This window comes from Panthera pardus, unplaced genomic scaffold (genome assembly GCF_024362965.1).
Source record: "Panthera pardus isolate Hobbes unplaced genomic scaffold, ASM2436296v1 HiC_scaffold_24, whole genome shotgun sequence".
NCBI classification, from domain to species: domain Eukaryota; kingdom Metazoa; phylum Chordata; class Mammalia; order Carnivora; family Felidae; genus Panthera; species Panthera pardus.
In genome coordinates, this window is record NW_026526810.1 from 12,600,486 (window position 1) to 12,614,798 (window position 14,313).

The following is a 14,313-nucleotide window of genomic DNA, read 5'->3' on the forward strand; positions in this document are numbered from 1 at the left end:
CAAAACTTATATGAAGAAAACCCTAAAACACTTCCGAAAGTCGTCAAAAGTAGATCTGAACTAATGGAAAAACATCTTCGTTTTTGGGTGGGCTATCTCAACATCCGTACAGGTCAGCCCATCCTATGTTTATTTATTAAATTTAATGTGATCCCAATAAAAAGTCCAGTGACCATTTTTAGGAAACTAGAAAAGCCAATCGAAACATCCACCTGAAAAAATAAACACAGAAGAATATCTAGGAAAACAATGAAGAGGCAGAGTTACAAGGAGAGACTAGCTGTACTAGATATTGAGTCTCTAATGCTCTATGCTCTATGCTCTAAAGTCTCTATGGTACAAAGTCTCTAAAATGAAGAATATAGAGCTGGTGCAGGAATAGACAGATATATCTACAGAATAGAAAAGAAAGTCCAAAAGTATACCAAACTTCATAGTAAAAAAACTAGTAGATGATCAAGGTGGTAACTCATGTAACTGGGAAAATGTGGGCTTTTAAAAAATGGTTTCAGGGCAAAAGGGGTATGAGCTTCCATTTATAAAAGAAATAAGTTGTGAGGATGTAATGTGCAATATGGTGACTACAGTTAATAATACTGTATTATATATGTGAAAGTTGCTAAGAGAGTAAATCTTAAAAGTTTGCATCACAAGAAAAAAATTCTGTGACTATGTGTGGTGATGGACGTTCACTACAGTTATTGTAGCGATCATTCTGTAATACATACAAATATCGAAGCATTGTGTTGTACACCTGCAGCTAATAAAACGTAGGTCAATTCTACCTCGATAAAAAATAATTTTAAAAAAAATTTAATTTTTAAATGTTTATTTATTTATTTTTGAGGGAGATAGAGAGAGCACACAAGTGGGGGAAGGGGAGAAAGAGGTGGGGAGACACAGAATCTGAAGCAGGCTCCAGGCTCTGAGCTGTCAGCATAGAGCCTGACGTGGGGCTCAAATCCACCAACCATGAGATCATGACCTGAGCCGAAGTCGGATGCTTAACCAACAGAGCCACCTAGGTGCCCCTAAAAAAATAAATTTTAAAACCTCAAATTGGATCAGGGGCGGGGTTGGTCAAAAAAAGCCATCAAGGGCATTGTTAGATCAACCGGACAAAACTGTAAAAGGAATGGTATATTAGGTAAAATACATAATATGATACTATGTTCATGTGAATTTATGTGGTTGATAATTATTCCAAAGCTATGTAAGAGAACATGTCCATTCTTAGTAAAAACAAGCTGGTCTTATTTAGAGGTAATATCACAATGTCACAATGTATGTAATGTCCAAATAGTTCATGAAAAAAAAATTTGTAGAAGGAAAGAGAACAAGTGATAAAGCAAAGGGGTAACATGTTAGCAGCTTCTGAAACCATCCATCAGATCATATCCCTCCCCCTGGGTAAAGCCTTCAGGAGCTTTTTATTGCAAACAGAGGAAAATCCAAATTTCTTATCGGGACCTGCCAAGCTGGCAAGACTGAGCTCCTGACGGCCTCTGCAACATTATCCCATGACCTGCATTCTACAATCCCCATGTGCTGGTTCATGGAGCCCTCACATTCTCAAATACATCTTTTCCCTGCTGCTGGGATTTTACACATCCTTAGTAGTATTTACACACTGCTAGATAGTATCTCCTTTTTCCCCTCATATCTGACTTCTTTTCATCCTGGCAGTTTTAGCTTATGTACCACCCCTGATCTCTATTTAAGGTAGCCCTACCCTCTTTTTTCTCTCAGCTTCTTCTGCGGCTATACTGTAATTATTTTATTTGTCAACCTGACCCCCTTTTTTTTTAAATCTCCAGATGCACCTCCTCTCCAGGGTAGGGATATTGTCTGTCTTACACACCATTATTTCATATCATGCACCAGCACAAAGTGGGCATCTAGATAAAGAAAATCAGAGTAAAAATCGCCTGCAACAAAATTTGGAGACAGTTAAATGTTTAGTGGGTACCAGATGTGGGAGGCGGGGACAGCGATGAATGGGTGGATCACAGGGGATTTTTAGGGCAGTGAAACTATTCTGTATGATGCTATAATAATGGATATGTATCCTACATTTGTCCAAACCCTTGGAATGTACACCACCAAGAGTAAACCCTAATGTAAACTATGGACTTTGGGTGATGATGATGTATCAGTGCAGGTTCGTAATTGCAACAAATGTACCACTCTTGTGAGAGACATTGATAGTGGGGAAGTCTGTGTATGTGGGGTCAGGGGGTGTATGAGAATTCTCTGTACTTTCTGTTCATCTTTGCAGTGCTCTAAAAAACTGCTCTAAAAAAAAAAAATAGCCTTAAAAAGAAAGAAAAAGCAACACCCTGAAAGACTATAGCACACCACAAGATGGCACTATTTCCCTTCCAAGTTTCAACTTAGGGCACATTTACCTGAAAGGCTGGTGCTGAAGAAATTTACTGGGGTTCTGTGATTGCCTGCCCCAGTTCTATAGGAGGCCCAGAGTGTTTAACAATATTGTCCCATCCCAGTCCTAGGTTTGTACTTTCAATGGATGTTGTAAAATGTAGACTTTATTGTTATTCAGGTATATTGAGGCCAACAGATCAAGAGACCACTACCATTGAAAGGATAATTTGATAACTCAAAGTTCCCAAGGGAACAGGCATGCCACACCCGGCAAAGCCTGGGGGGTGGGGGGGGTGCAGAGGGACAAGTGGGGAAGGGGGTGTAGGTCAGGAGGTGGAGGGAGCGGGAGGAAAATGTGGGAGAGCCTTTTTTGTGGTTTCTGTAGGAAATGATAGGCAAATCAGGGGAAGCAGGCCTAGGAGTGGCTAGTTTGAATATTTTCAGGGGCTCTGGGACATAAGAGCTGTCCCTAATTGTCTGGCACCTGGCCAGGGGTGATTAGGGCAGATGGATGGATGGTGGCCTGGAATGTGAGCCTCTGATAAAGGAGGTGTTTGGGGAGGGGCTCTGGACTGGTTGGCTTGCATATGAAACCCACACTTGCAGGCTCATTCTATTCTCTCTCCAGGAATTGGCTAGCCCTAGAGGGTGCTCAGCAACACCCCATGATGTCAAAACCTCAGAAACACATGGTTGATATAGAGGAGTATGGTGTCAGGAAGCTATGTTCTCAAAGTCACAAAGAGGTCAGAAGCAAAGCCAGGAAAGGTCTTTTCTTGTGGTTATGATGACCAGATCACTCCAAGGGAGTTTTGATTCCTGAAAAATAAATCCCCCGCCCAGATTCTGTAGAAAAATACCTAATTACTTCTATAAACCAAACTGGCAAGAACATTATAATAACCACTGATCGTTTCATCAGTTTTCCTAACTTTGACTTTCTTTAAATCATTCCTTTTTACCTGCACCTGATCTTAGAGAGACTTTTATTTTATTTTATTTTATTTCCTGTATCTTTAAAAAAAATTATTTTTATTTTTATTTTTTTTTTCAATATATGAAGTTTATTGTCAAATTGGTTTCCATACAACACCCAGTGCTCATCCCAAAAAGGTGCCCTCCTCAATACCCATCACCCACCCTCCCCTCCCTCCCACCCCCCATCAACCCTCAGTTTGTTCTCAGTTTTTAAGAGTCTTAGAGAGACTTTTAAAGAGCAGAGTCATATGATACAAGTAGGAGAAGGGTCCCAAAGCCATAACTCACTCACATGTGCAGATGGAGACAGAGAGCACAGGCAAGGGAAGAATGGGTCACCCACAGGCCCAGATCAGAACCCCAAGGGCACCCCAGGTTACTCCAGAGCCTGGGCAATTCCAGGCAGGTGGAAACATGAAGGCCGGCTGGGAACAATTCAATTCTATCTGTGCAATCTGCAGTGAGGCCTCCCCTGAGCCATCAATAATCCCCTCTTCTAATCTGGCTTCATTAAGTGGACACCAGGGTCAGATCAGAGGAGAGGGGTCATTTATGGGATTGAATCACTTAACCAGGTGATTACAATAGAAGCATTTGAATTTCTCCGAAGGAAGGGGACTATGCCACCAAGACATAGCACTTAGGTAGTTGAATAAAACTGAAACACCCTTAAACAACTGGCTTCTGCTACTTTCCTCTCCCGTCTGCAGTTTTCTGCAAAGTCTAACCCCAAACTAGGCTGGCAGGACGACATGAGTCGCACAGTTCCTGATACAGCTGCTGACATTATAATGAGACCGTGTGATAGAGTCGGTGAGCATGTTAGGTTCATAACGTTGAAAGCAACCATTTGGGGGAATCCAAGGGGAAAATGGTCACCTGGGGCTGAGAGGAAGAATTTCAACAGAACAGGTATTAGCCAGACTGTGTTTCTTCTTCACCTTTTAAAGTTAACGGCTGCACAGGGCTAATCAGTGCAGTACAATCCTCTTAGGGCCACGCCAGTCAGAATGCGGGTTTAATCCCAGGCCTCCCCTCTCCCGCAGATCTGTAATAACTGAGGACAGCAGGATGAGTCTGCCTGCAGATGTCCGTGTAGTGCAGTCCTTGCCCTCAGAGGCCACAGAGCAGCGAGGCCCAGGAGGGAGATTGTTCACCAGCTCTGCAGGCGTTGAGATGGGTGAGGCAGGGGCCAGGCCCTGGTTCTATTGCTGTGAGTCAACAACACAGGCAGAAAGGGAGCAGAGGACCAAGCAGCTCTTGGAAATGCCGCTGAGTTACAAGGAGAGGATACTGAAGGAATTCAATGTCAGCCAGGTGCTCCCACGTCTGGTATATGATGGCGTGTTCTCCCTGAAGGAGTACAGAGAGATCCTCTCCTGGCATTGCCACCCACGGAGAGTGGAGTCCTTTTTTCTGAAGCTTTGCTCCAAAGGTCCAAAGGCTTTCTGTGCTTTCTGCTCTCATCTGGAGGAATTCTGTCCTTACCTGCTCACCTGCTTTTTCCTTTATTACCAAGGTAAGAACATGGCTTGCTCTGGAAAGTAGTGAGCTTAGTGAGTGTCTCAGCAAAATCTCTGGCACCCCACCCTCACTGTGTAATAATGAGCCTCCACACAGCATTTGGTTAAAAAAAAGTCCAATGCTGGGGCACCTAGGTGGCTCAGTCGGTTGAGCTTTTGACGGGCCTCAGGTCATGATCTCGCAGTTCATGGGTTCATGCCCGTGTTGGACTCTGTGCTGATAGCTTGGAGCCTGGAATCTGCTTTGGATTCTGTGTCTCCCTCCCTCTGCCCCTCCCCCAATCATGGTCTCTCTCTCTCTCTCTCTCTCTCTCTCTCTCTCTCTCTCTCTACCTATCTCTCTCTCTCAAAAAATGAATAAATATTTAAACAATTTTTTTAATCCAATGTTTCTCTATAAAGTCTCATGATGCAGAAGCAAACGTCTGTGATACCAAATAAAACCTGATGATCTCAGTCAACTAACAGAAAGATTTGCACCATTCTTGTTTTAATGCAGACTTTGAAGTGCAAGGCATAAAATACTAATAAGTTAAGGCAGCTGGACTGAACTTTCATTTCACAGGTGAAGGCACAGTAATGATCATGGTTCCTACAAATATTGTCTTATGACCCAGCAATTCTAATCCTAGGTATAAACTTGAGAGAAATGAAAACATATACCCAAACAAAAAGCTGTGTATGAATGTTCATAACAGCATTATTTAAAGCAGCTAAAAAGTGGAAACAACCCAAATATCTATCAACCAATGAATGCATAAACAGAATGTGCTATATCCCTAAATAGAATATTACTCTGCCTTAAAAAGGAAGATCTGACCCATGCTGCGACATGGATGTACCTTGAAAACTTTAAGATGAAGAAACCAGTCACCAAAGTCCACCTAACTGTATGATTCCTTCTGTTGAAATGCCCAGAATAGATAAATCCATAGAGGTAGAAAGCGGATGAGTGGTTGCGGGGGGCTGGGTGTAGGGGGAATGCCCAGTGACTGCTAGTGGGTACAGGGCTTTTTCTAGGGGGTGGTGAAAATTCTCCAAAATCAGTTAGTGGTGATGGTTGAGCATGTCTGTGAATACACTAAAAACCACTGAATTGTATTATTTTAGAAGGATGAATTTCATGATCTGTGCATGAGATCTCAAAAAGCTGCACTTAAAAAAACCAGCACAGGGATCTTCTTAGCTGTTTCTCTTCTCCTGTAATTGCCTATCTCAACGTCTCTACCTCCTAACTTTGAAAGAGAAAGGAGTCTTTCCTGCTAAGAGAGGGTTTGGGTCGGGCCGTATGAAAAGGAATGAAAAGGACGGAAACGTGAGCAGGACAGAGGAGGAGGGTTTGGGGGATGTTGGGGGGGGCAGCAGATGTTCTGGGGGCAGTGATAGGAGCCGTGGAGGCAGAGGCAAAAGAAAGGGATCCCTGTTTGTGAAGCTGTGTCCTGTGTGCATGGGTGCTCACCCAAGTCTTTGAGAATTGCAGGGAAGGATTTGAGCTGTTTTGAGGCAGCGTTTTGTTATTGGCCTCTGTTTGCCCTGTAACACTTCCTTAAGACTGAACCTTCATGGTGCCAACGTGACAGGTGTTACATGGATTTTAACATTTGTCTTAATAGAAAAATTTTCCTTGGTTATTGGATAGTTGCTGTGAATTAGTCTTTTTTTTTAATGTTTATTTACTTTTGACAGAGAGAGAGAGAGAGACAGAGCATGAGCAGGGGAGGAGCAGAGAGAGAGAGGGGGACACAGAATCTGAAACAGGCTCCAGGCTCTGAGCTGTCAGCACAGAGCCCCATGTGGGGCTCGACCTCATGAACCTCAAGATCATGACCTGAGCTCAAGTCAGATGTTTAACTGACTGAGCCACCCAGGAGCCCCGAATTAGTTTTTTTTAAAAAAATGTTTATTTATTTTTGATATAGAGAGATAGAAAGCAAGTGGCGGACGGGCAGAGAGAGAGTGAGACAGAGCACAAGTGGGGGAGGGGCAGAGAGAGAGGGAGACAGAGAATCCCAAGCAGGCTCTGTGCTGTCAGCATAGAGCCTGATGCGGGGCCCGAACCCACAAACCGTGAGATCATGACCTGAGCTGAAATCATGAGGCGGACACTTAACCAACTGAGCCACCCAGGTGCCCCAATTATAGTCTTATTGTAACCTCTCCCCTACTAGAGGCCCCGTAATGTTCAGTAAAATGGCCCGTCCACTGAAAAAGTCAACTTGGCAAAAATGAGTATTTATACATGGCTTCTTTTTTTTTAAATTTTTAATGTTTATTTATTTTTGAAACAGAGAGAGACAGAGCATGAACGGGGGAGGGTCAGAGAGAGAGGGAGACACAGAATCTGGAACAGGCTCCAGGCTCTGAGCTGTCAGCACAGAGCCTGACATGGGGCTTGAACTCACAGACCGTGCGAGATCATGACCTGAGCCAAAGTCAGATGCTCAATCGACTGGGCCACCCAGGTGCCCCTTCTTTTTTTGTTTTTAAATGCCTTATTTATTTATTTTTGAGAGAGAGGAAGAGCGAGAGGGAGCAAGCATGAGCTGGGGAGGGGCAGAGAGAGACGGAGAGAGCGAATCCCAAGCAGGCTCCATGCTGACAGCACAGAGCCTGACCCAGAGCTCCCATCTCATGAACTGTGAGATCATGACCTGAGCCAAAATCAAAAGTCAAATGGTTAACTGACTGAGCCTCCCAGACACCCCATGGCTTCTCACTTATACACTATTTTAGGCTGCCATGTAAAACATTCTTATAGCTTGTAGTGTAATATGTTTATCAGAGAAGCATTTGTTGACTTCATGCATTTATTAATTCAATACAGCTTTATGTAGAGTACCATGAAAAGAAGACCACTGCAGTCCTTTTATTTTTGTATTGCCAAATTCTTTATTTCTATTACATATGTATAACACATTTAAAAAAAACACCTTGATAAATATTTTTTACCATGTAACTTAAAATTCTGGTAAGTCCAAAACAGACTGAATATCTGTGGTAGTAACCATTTCACTTTTTAGGTAAGGACAAATACAGAGTGAGGTTTGTTTGTTGGTTTGCTACTTAATTTTACTTGTGAAGAGATAACCCTGGGGGGTGCCTGGGTGGCTCAGCCAGTTGAACGTCCAACTTCGGCTCAGGTCATGATCTCACCCTTCATGAGTTCAAGCCCTGCATCGGGCTCACTGCTGTCAGTGCAGAACACATTTTGGATCCTCTTCCTCCTCTCTCTCTGCCCCTCCCCTGCTCTCTCTCTCAAAAAAATCAAAGAAAAAAGAAATAACCTTGGCTGAGAAGGAAGAGGGAGAGGGAAGGAGATCAGGTAGCATTTACCTACCCCTTTAATATTTTAATTCTTTAACAAATTTGACAAAGTGTATGTGTCAAAATGTTAACACCTGTTAAATCCAGAGTTAGAAACATGAGTATCTATTACATTATTTTTATACCTCTCTGCATATTTGAAAATGTCCATAGTAAAAATAAAATAAAAATGTTTAATTTGAATAAGAGACCATCTGATTGTGGTGGTGGTTGCACAAATCTATACCAATGATAAAATGTTATAGAACTATACGGCAACCACACACGCATACACACACACACACACAAACACATGCACACACAAAAAATGAATGTATGTAAAAACTAGTACAGTCTGAATCACATCTGCAGTTTAGCATTGTGACAAAATCAATTTCCTGGTTTTGATTATTGTAGTAGAGTCATGTAATATGTTATGTTTGAGGGGAAACTGAGGGAAGGTGTGTGGGAACTTCCTGTACTACTTTTGCAACTTCTGTGTGAGCCTAAAACTACCTAAACATTAAGAATTGTAGGGGTGATATTGATGATAGGATCCTGGGACGATGGCAGCGTAGGAGGACGCTGGGCTCACCGCGCGTCCTGCTGATCACTTAGATTCCACCCACATCTGCCTAAATAACCCAGAAAACCACCAGAAGACTAGCAGAACGGAGTCTCCGGAGCCAAGCGCAGACGAGAGGCCCACGGGAGAGGGTAGGAAGGGCGGCGAGGCGGTGCGCACTCCACGGACTGGCGGGAGGGAGCCGGGGCGGAGGGGCGGCCCCGCCGGCCAAGCAGAGCCCCCTAAGTCTGGCTTGCAAAAGCGGAGGAGCCGGAAGGAGTGTGTTCTGACAGCAAGCGGGACTTAGCATCTGGAAGGTCATAAGTTAACAGCTCTGCTCTGAGAGCGGGAAGGCTGGAGGACAACGGGAGGGAGAGTTGTTGAGCCCCAGATGACAGAGCTCAGCTTGGCGGGGAACAAAGGTGCTCGCCAGCGCCATCTCCCTCGCCCATCCCCCAGCCAAAATCCCAAAGGGAACCAGTTCCTGCCAGGGAACTTGCTTGCACCACGCAAACACCCAACGCTGTGCTTCTGTGGATCCATCCCTCAGGTGAGTCTGACTCCCTCCCGGTGCCACAGGGCCCCTCCTGAAGTGAATCTCTGAAGGAAAAGCCAGCTGAGCCTACCCATCCTGCCCCTGTGCACCTTGCTGATCCACCCCAGCTAATACACCAGATCCCCAGCACCACAAGCCTGGCAGTGTGCAAGTATCCCAGATGGGCCACACCATCCCACAGTGAGTCCCACCCCTAGGACAGGGGAAGAGAAGGCACACCAGTCTGACTGTGGCCCCAGCGGTGGGCTGGGGGCAGACATCAGGTCTGACTGCGGCCCCGCCCACCAACGCAAGTTATTCAAGACAGCACAGGGGAAGTGCCCTGCAGTCCCGCACCACTCCAGGGACTATCCAAAATGAGGAAGTGGAAGAATTCCCCTCAGAAAAACGTCCAGGAAATAACAACAGCTAACGACCTGATCAAAAATGATTTAAACAATATAACAGAAAGTGAATTTAGAATAATAGTCATAAAATTAATCACTGGGCTTGAAAACAGTATAAAGGACAGCAGAGAATCTATTGCTACAGAGATTAAGGGACTAAGGAACAGCCAGGAGGAGCTAAAAAATGCTATCAATGAGCTGCAAAATAAAATGGAGACAACCATGTCTTGGATTGAAGAGGCAGAGGAGAGAATAGGTGAACTAGAAGATAAAATTATGGAAAAAGAAGAAGCTGAGGAAAAGAGAGATAAAAAAATCCAGGAGTATGAGGGGAAAATTAGAGAACTAAGTGATGCACTAAAGAGAAATAATCTACGCATAATTGGTATTCCAGAGGAGAAAGAGAGAGGGAAAGGTGCTGAAGGTGTACTTGAACAAATCATAGCTGAGAACTTCCCTGATCTGGGGAAGGAAAAAGGCATTGAAATCCAAGAGGCACAGAGAACTCCCTTCAGACAGAACTTGAATCGATCTTCTGCACGACATATCATAGTGAAACTGGCAAAATACAAGGATAAAGAGAAAATTGTGAAAGCAGCTAGAGATAAACGTGCTCTAACATATAAAGGGAGACCTATAAGACTCGTGACCGATCTCTCTACTGAAATTTGGCAGGCCAGAAAGGCATGGCAGGAGATCTTCAATGTGATGAACAGAAAAAAATATGCAGCCAAGAATCCTTTATCCAGCAAGTCTGTTATTTAGAATAGAAAGAGAGATAAAGGTCTTCCCAAACAAACAAAAACTGAAGGAATTCGTCACCACTAAACTAGCCCTACAAGAGATCCTAAGGAGGATCCTGTGAGACAAAGTACCAGAGACATCGCTACAAGCATGAAACCTACAGACATCACAATGACTCTAAACCTGTATCTTTCTATAATAACACTGAATGTAAATGGACTAAATGCGCCAACCAAAAGACATAGGGTGTCAGAATGGATAAAAAAAAAACAAGACCCATCTATTTGCTGTCTACAAGAGACTCATTTTAGGCCTGAGGGCACCTTCAGAGTGAGAGTGAGGGATGGAGAACTATTTGTCATGCCACTGGAAGTCAAAAGAAAGCTGTAGTAGCCATACTTATATCAGACAAACTAGACTTTAAATTAAAGGCTGTAACAAGAGATGAAGGAGGGCATTATATAATAATCACAGGGTCTATCCATCAGGAAGAGCTAACAATTATAAATGTCTATGCGCCGAATATAGGAGCCCCCAAATATATAAAACAATTACTCAGAAACATAAGCAACCTTATTGATAAGAATGTGGTAATTGCAGGGGACTTTAACACTCCACTTACAGAAATGGATAGATCATCTAGACACACGGTCAATAAAGAAACAAGGGCCCTGAATGATATATTGGATCAGATGGACTTGACAGGTATATTCAGAACTCTGCATCCCAAAGCAACAGAATATACTTTCTTCTTGAGTGCACATGGAACATTCTCCAAGATAGATCATATACTGGGTCACAAAACAGCCCTTCATAAGTACACAAGAATTGAAATTATACCATGCATACTTTCAGATCACAATGCTATGAAGCTTGAAATCAACCACAGGAAAAAGTCTGGAAAACCTCCAAAAGCATGGAGGTTAAAGAACACCCTACTAAAGAATGAGTGGATCAACCAGGCAATTAGAGAAGAATTAAAAAATATATGGAAACAAATGAAAATGAAAATACAACGATCCAAACGCTTTTGGATGCAGCAAAGGCAGTCCTGAGAGGAAAATACATTGCAATCCAGGCCTATCTCAAGAAACAAGAAAGATCCCAAATACAAAATCTAACAGCACACCTAAAGGAAATAGAAGCAGAACAGCAAAGGCAGCCTAAATCCAGCAGAAGAAGAGAAATAATAAAGATCAGAGCAGAAATAAACAATATAGAATCTAAAAAAAAACTGTAGAGCAGATCAACAAAACCAAGAGTTGGTTTTTTGAAAAAATAAACAAAATTGATAAACCTCTAGCCAGGCTTCTCAAAAAGAAAAGGGAGGTGACCAAAATAGATAAAATCATGAATGAAAATAGAATTATTACAACCAATCCCTCAGAAATACAAGCAATTATCAGGGAATACTATTAAAAATTATATGCCAACAAACTGGGCAACCTGGAAGAAATGGACAAATTCCTAAACACCCACACGCTTCCAAAACTCAATCAGGAGGAAATAGAAAGCGTGAACAGACCCATAACCAGCGAAGAAATTGAATCAGTTATCAAAAATTTCCCAACAGATAAGAGTCCAGGACCAGATGGCTTCCCTGGGGAATTCTACCAGACATTTAAAGCAGAGATAATACCTATCCTTCTCAAGCTATTCCAAAAAATAGAAAGGGAAGGAAAACTTCCAGACTCATTCTATGAAGCCAGTATTACTTTGATTCCTAAACCAGACAGAGACCCAGTAAAAAAAGAGAACTACAGGCCAATATCCCTGATGAATATGGATGCAAAAATTCTCAACAAGATACTAGCAAATCGAATTCAACAGCATATAAAAAGAATTATTCACCATGATCAAGTGGGATTCATTCCTGGGATAGAAGGCTGGTTCAACATTCGCAAATAAATCAACGTCATGCATCACATTAATAAAAGAAAAGATAAGAACCATATGATCCTGTCAATCAATGCAGAAAAAGCATTTGACAAAATTCAGCAATCTTTCTTAATAAAAACCCTCGAGAAAGTCGGGATAGAAGGAACATACTTCAACATCATAAAAGCCATTTATGAAAAGCCCACAGCTGACATCATCCTCAATCAGGAAAAACTGAGAGCTTTCCCCCTGAGATCAGGAACACGACAGGATGTCCACTCTCACAGCTATTGTTTAACATAGTGTTAGAAGTGTTAGCATCAGCAATCAGACAACAAAAGGAAATCAAAGGCATGAAAATTGGCAAAGATGAAGTTAAGCTTTCACTTTTTGCAGATGACATGATATTATACATGGAAAATCCGATAGACTCCACCAAAAGTCTGCTAGAACTGATACATGAATTCAGCAAAGTTGCAGGATACAAAATCAATGTACAGAAATCAGTTGCATTCTTATACACTAACAATGAAGCAACAGAAAGACAAATAAAGAAACTGATTCCATTCACAATTGCACCAAGAAGCATAAAATACCTAGGAATGAATCTAACCAAAGATGTAAAAGATCTGTATGCTGAAAACTATAGAAAGCTTATGAAGGACATTAAAGAAGATATAAAGAAATGGAAAAACATTCCATGCTCATGGATTGGAAGAATAAATATTGTCAAAATGTCAACACTACCCAAAGCTATCTACACATTCAATGAAATCCCAATCAAAATTGCACCAGCATTCTTCTCGAAACTAGAACAAGCAATCCTAAAATTCGTATGGCACCACAAAAGACCCCGAATAGCCAAAGAAATTTTGAAGAAGAAGACCAAAGCGGGAGGCATCACAATCCCATACTTCAGCCTCTACTACAAAGCTGTAATCATCAAGACAGCATGGTATTGGCACAAAAACAGACACATAGACCAATGGAATAGAATAGAAACCCCAGAACTAGACCCACAAACGTATGGCAAACTAATCTTTGACAAAGCAGGAAAGAACATCCAATGGAAAAAATACAGTCTCTTTAACAAATGGTGCTGGGAGAACTGGACAGCAACATGCAGAAGAATGAAACTAGACCACTTTCTCACACCATTCACAAAAACAAACTCAAAATGGATAAAGGACCTGAATGTGAGACAGGAAACCATCAAAACCCTAGAGGAGAAAGCAGGAAAAGACCTCTCTGACCTCAGCCATAACAATCTCTTACTTGACACATCCCCAAAGGCAAGGGAATTAAAAGCAAAAATGAACTACTGGGACCTTATGAAGATAAAAAGCTTCTGCACAGCAAAGGAAACAACCAACAAAACTAAAAGGCAACCAATGGAATGGGAAAAGATTTTTGCAAATGACATATCGGACAAAGGGCTAGTATCCAAAACCTATAAAGAGCTCACCAAACTCCACACCCGAAAAACAAATAACCCAGTGAAGAAATGGGCAGAAAACATGAATAGACACTTCTCTAAAGAAGACATCCGGATGGCCAACAGACACATGAAAAGATGCTCAACATCACTCCTCATCAGGGAAATACAAATCAAAACCACACTCAGATATCACCTCATCCCAGTCAGAGTGGCCAAAATGAACAAATCAGGAGACTGGAGATGTTGGAGAGGATGCTGGAGAGGACGCTGGAGAAACGGGAACCCTCTTGCACTGTTGATGGGAATGCAAATTGGTGCAGCCACTCTGGAAAACAGTGTGGAGGTTCCTCAAAAAATTAAAAATAGACCTACCCTATGACTCAGCAGTAGCACTGCTAGGAATTTACCCAAGGGATACAGGAGTACTGATGCATAGGGGCACTTGTACCCCAATGTTTATAGCAGCACTCTCAACAATAGCCCAATTATGGAAAGAGCCTAAATGTCCATCAACTGATGAATGGATAAAAAAATTGTGGTTTATATACAAAATGGAG

At 42.3% G+C, this 14,313-nt stretch overlaps 1 protein-coding gene across 6 annotated transcripts in view; it reads left to right on the top strand.

Moving 5' to 3' along the window:
- Positions 1-4,524: 4,524 nt before the first annotated feature.
- The window catches only part of TJP1 (tight junction protein 1), a 367,980-nt gene continuing 358,191 nt past the window's right edge, over positions 4,525-14,313 (top strand). For all 6 annotated transcript variants that reach the window (XM_019460064.2, XM_053888779.1, XM_019460066.2 and 3 more), the window contains exon 1: positions 4,525-4,882. In XM_019460064.2, coding sequence (XP_019315609.1) covers positions 4,540-4,882 — 343 coding nt within the window. In that variant the 5' untranslated portion in view covers positions 4,525-4,539. The remainder of the gene's footprint in view (positions 4,883-14,313) is intronic.